Source organism: Octodon degus, unplaced genomic scaffold (assembly GCF_000260255.1).
Source record: "Octodon degus isolate 3935 unplaced genomic scaffold, OctDeg1.0 scaffold00038, whole genome shotgun sequence".
NCBI classification, from domain to species: domain Eukaryota; kingdom Metazoa; phylum Chordata; class Mammalia; order Rodentia; family Octodontidae; genus Octodon; species Octodon degus.
In genome coordinates, this window is record NW_004524614.1 from 10,649,447 (window position 1) to 10,653,313 (window position 3,867).

The 3,867-nt window shown below is 34.6% G+C and overlaps 1 protein-coding gene across 6 annotated transcripts in view; it reads left to right on the top strand.

Annotated features, from left to right (window-relative positions):
- Pds5b (PDS5 cohesin associated factor B) overlaps positions 1-3,867 on the top strand; it is a 263,841-nt gene that overhangs the window by 186,489 nt on the left and 73,485 nt on the right. For all 6 annotated transcript variants that reach the window (XM_004631069.2, XM_023715069.1, XM_023715073.1 and 3 more), the window contains exon 19: positions 1,149-1,309. In XM_004631069.2, the coding sequence (XP_004631126.1) occupies positions 1,149-1,309 (161 nt within the window). The remainder of the gene's footprint in view (positions 1-1,148; positions 1,310-3,867) is intronic.

The window sequence follows — 3,867 nt, forward strand, 5'->3', positions numbered from 1 at the left end:
GTGGCACTGAGCTATATCCCTGGCCTATATCATTTAAAATAAATAAATAAATTTATTTATTTAAATGTGTTCCTAAAATTGAATCCAGGGCATTCACACTGAGCTATATTCTTTGCCTGTTTTTATTTTTTGTTTTCAGACAACTTCTAATTTGCTCAGGCTGGACTCAAACTTGAAATCATCTGTATCAGCTTCCCAGAGTTATGGGATTAATGGCTTGTGCCACCTTGCCCGGCTAACATAAGAATTTTTTCTTTTCTAACCGACTCCTTTTTTTTTTTTTTTTTCCCCTGAGGCTGATCTCACTTGCCTGGCTTTGAATTAATGGCAATCCTCCTGCCTCATCCTTCTCAGTGCTAGAAGCACAAGCATAGAACACCATGCCTAGGTTCCCAGTGATTTTTAACACATGTTTTTAAAAAGTATTTTTGAATGGTTCAGATTTTTGGCTGTTATTTGGGGTGGGTGCAGCATGTGGTACCAGGGTTGGGGATCCCCGTCCATGCACTTGTCTAAGCAAGCGCCTCGTCTGCTGAGCTGTTTCGCCAGCTCCACACCATATGTTAGAATCTGTTTGTTAGCTTACTTACTCTGCTTTATGATTCTTCCAATATTTTTGCCCTGTTAATTTGGTTAATGTAACTTTATGGTATCTTTTAATATCGACTATTTTACCTCTTTTGGTAGTTATTATCAAAAGAATGTTTTTAGCTGTACTTTTCTAAGACTTATACTCAGAATAGAGACATATTTTGTAAAACTCTTTTCATGTCCTTTTTTCTCCTATCCTTCTCAACTTAAATAGTAATCACAATCCAATTGTATGAAATGATCCTCCAATCTTGCAAAGAAAAAGTACATAATAAAATATTTTCATGAGTAACATCATAAAAAAAATAGTAATCACAATCCAGTGATTTTTGACTAAAATTATATTAATAATGTAATTTAATTTTGGAAGATATTTTTTCCTTATATCATGCAATTTTGCACAGGGATGTTTTTTAATATAATGCAAGTTTTAATTTTTCTATGCTGCTCTTAGTTTTTAATTTAAATTGATTTGTAATAATTCTAATATGTAATATTTTAGATTTGTATTATAAAGATGAAAAAATTATATAAGTAAATATGACTCAATTTTGCAGGTACTTTCATTTACACATCCTATCTCATTTCATTCTGCTGAAACATTTGAGTCCCTTCTGGCTTGTCTGAAAATGGATGATGAAAAAGTAGCAGAAGCTGCACTACAGATTTTCAAAAACACGGGAAGCAAAATTGAAGAGGATTTCCCGCACATCAGATCGTGAGTCGTGCTTACTCGGATAAATGTCTTGGACATACACTGTTTCTTGAATGATGTAATATTGGAATCTTTCATTTTTTCTTTATTTGATGTGTCTGGTCCAGGCTCTCACGGTGCAGCTCGAACTCGTAGTGCTCTTCCTGCTTTCAGCCTCCCAGCGCTGGGATTGCAGGCGCTTTCTTGCAAGCCCTGCAATCTTTTTAAGTTTTGAGGAAAAACTGTCTGGATTACTTTAATTCTCTACTATTAAATGTAGATTCTCTTTTCCTGGCAGAAGCACTAATTGATATTTTAAAAGATTTTATAGTGGAAGATAATACATGTTATAGCTTTATTGTTTTGCTTAAGAACTTTGATGGAAACAATATGCAGTGAAACAGACCCTGGTATAGAGTGGCACAGAATAAACAATTGACATGATTTAAGATACAGTGAGAAATGTCAAAGGAACTCAGCAGAACCTCTCACAATACTTTATTTACTTGTTAGTGTGGTTAAGGGTACTACACCAAAGTTTTTAGAAGCAGTGCTTTGACAAAAGGAGATTAGAGACCTTGGAATACCCTGAATTTCCAGCACGTGGAAGCAGATTTTCTGTTCGAAGCTAATAGCAATTGATCATTGTTTCAATGTCCCATGTTATGAACAACAAATCATTATTGTTACATTTTATGACTTGTTTCTCTCTGTGCATCTTCCTTTTCTGTGTTTGCAGAGAAGGTCTGATGTGTGGTCCTCAGACTGCCATAGTCATAAGATGTTGGTTTTACTTTTTATTTCATCACTTCTAGCTTAGTCATTAGTTTCATTAGTTTTATTTATTTGGCTTAGTATCCTTCATGCAGAGTAGCCTGTGGCTCCTTTTTCTCTGAAAAAGAGATTGGGCAAGGGCTGACCAAATAGCTTAGTGGATTAAAGGGCCTGCTGAGGCAGACTCGGGGTAGGGGCAGGGGCAGGGAGTTCAATCTCTGGGCCTGCCTTGCCTGCCCCCGCCCCTGCCCCCAGGCTGGCCTGAGATGGCGATTAAGACTAGGCATGGTGGCTCATACCTGTAATCCCAGCACTTGGGAGGCTGTAAACAGGTGGATCACTGCAAGTCCAATCTATGCAGTGAGAACCTGTATATGTGAATTAATTCTAAAAACTGCACATAGGACAAAGGTTGTAACAGTCGTTAATCTTACAAGAGTAGAACATTTTATTGTGTGGAGCTGATAATGTAAAGATGAGTTAAGAATATAAGTTTCCCTATGAAATAGTGCTGTGACCTTCCTAGTCAGATAATAGTTTGGCTACCTCCCTCCCTCGAGTATATAACTATATATCATGGGTACTGAATACCCATGGTATACAGTATGTTCTTGGAGCAGCACATGGTTCTAGGTTAAAACCATATCCTTTGTGTTGATTGTTTATTGTAGCTTTTTAAAAAACATGCTATTTCTTAGTACATGCAATTTGGTCATCTTGGGGAATGGATACATGTATATAATATAACTTGTTTCTTTTTTTAATCTACTTTTTCTTATCCCTCCATTCCCTTTTCCCTGATTTTTGTTCTTGATGAAATTATTAATCTTAGCTTGTATTTATGGCATATAATGTTTTTGTTGAGATTGTTAGGTTCCTGTACATGGAATATCTTCATTTTACTTATTTTCCCTTCCTTTCCCGTTTACCTTTGCTCTTAGTCTTTTAGGCTCCTTTCCATTTTCAAGATATTCATCTCCCTGTCTTTTGTGCAGAGTTTATTAATCTTTATATTTTGCCTTACTCAAATGAGAGATTCCATAAGGTATTTAAGCTTGTGTTTCTAGCTTGTTTCACTAAACATTATATTCTCCAGGTGCATCCATTTTTCTACAGATGTGTCCAATCTGTTCTTCCTCAGCTATAGCTGAGTAGTATTCTATATGTATAGATATTGTATTTTCTTTATCTAGTTGCCTGTTGATAGGTATACAGGCTATATCCAGGATTTAGTTATTATTAATTGCCTTTCTATAAACATTGGTATTTATGTATTACTGTTGGTGGAAATGTCAGCTAGTGTAACCATTATGGAAATCAGTATGGAGATAAAGAATTAAAATTAGAAATTCCATATGACCCAGCTGTTCCCTTTCTAGATATATTGCCCAAAGAACTTAAGACATCCAATTATAGTGATACATGCCAATGTTTATAGCACCACAAATTTTATTAGCTTAATTGGTGCTCTGAACAAGTTTTATTTGACTCATTCTTTAGGAATTTTTTCATTCTAGACTGTCTTTCCTAATACCCTTTATTTTAAAGAAACATTGATGTATTTGTAGGACTATGAGGACAAGGTGGAAAGATTGACATTTTAGGGCATTTAAAATCCAGTTGCTTTAATGTGAAATTGAAATGCTTAAAATTGTTTGATTTAATGGGAATATATTTTAGATGTCTCTCAAGAAAATTAACTGATTTTGAATACTTGTTGCAGTGAATACTACACTTTGCATAATCTGTTCTTTTATTTATTTATTTTTTTAATTTTTTATTTATTCTTATTTTTTATATTTTCTTTT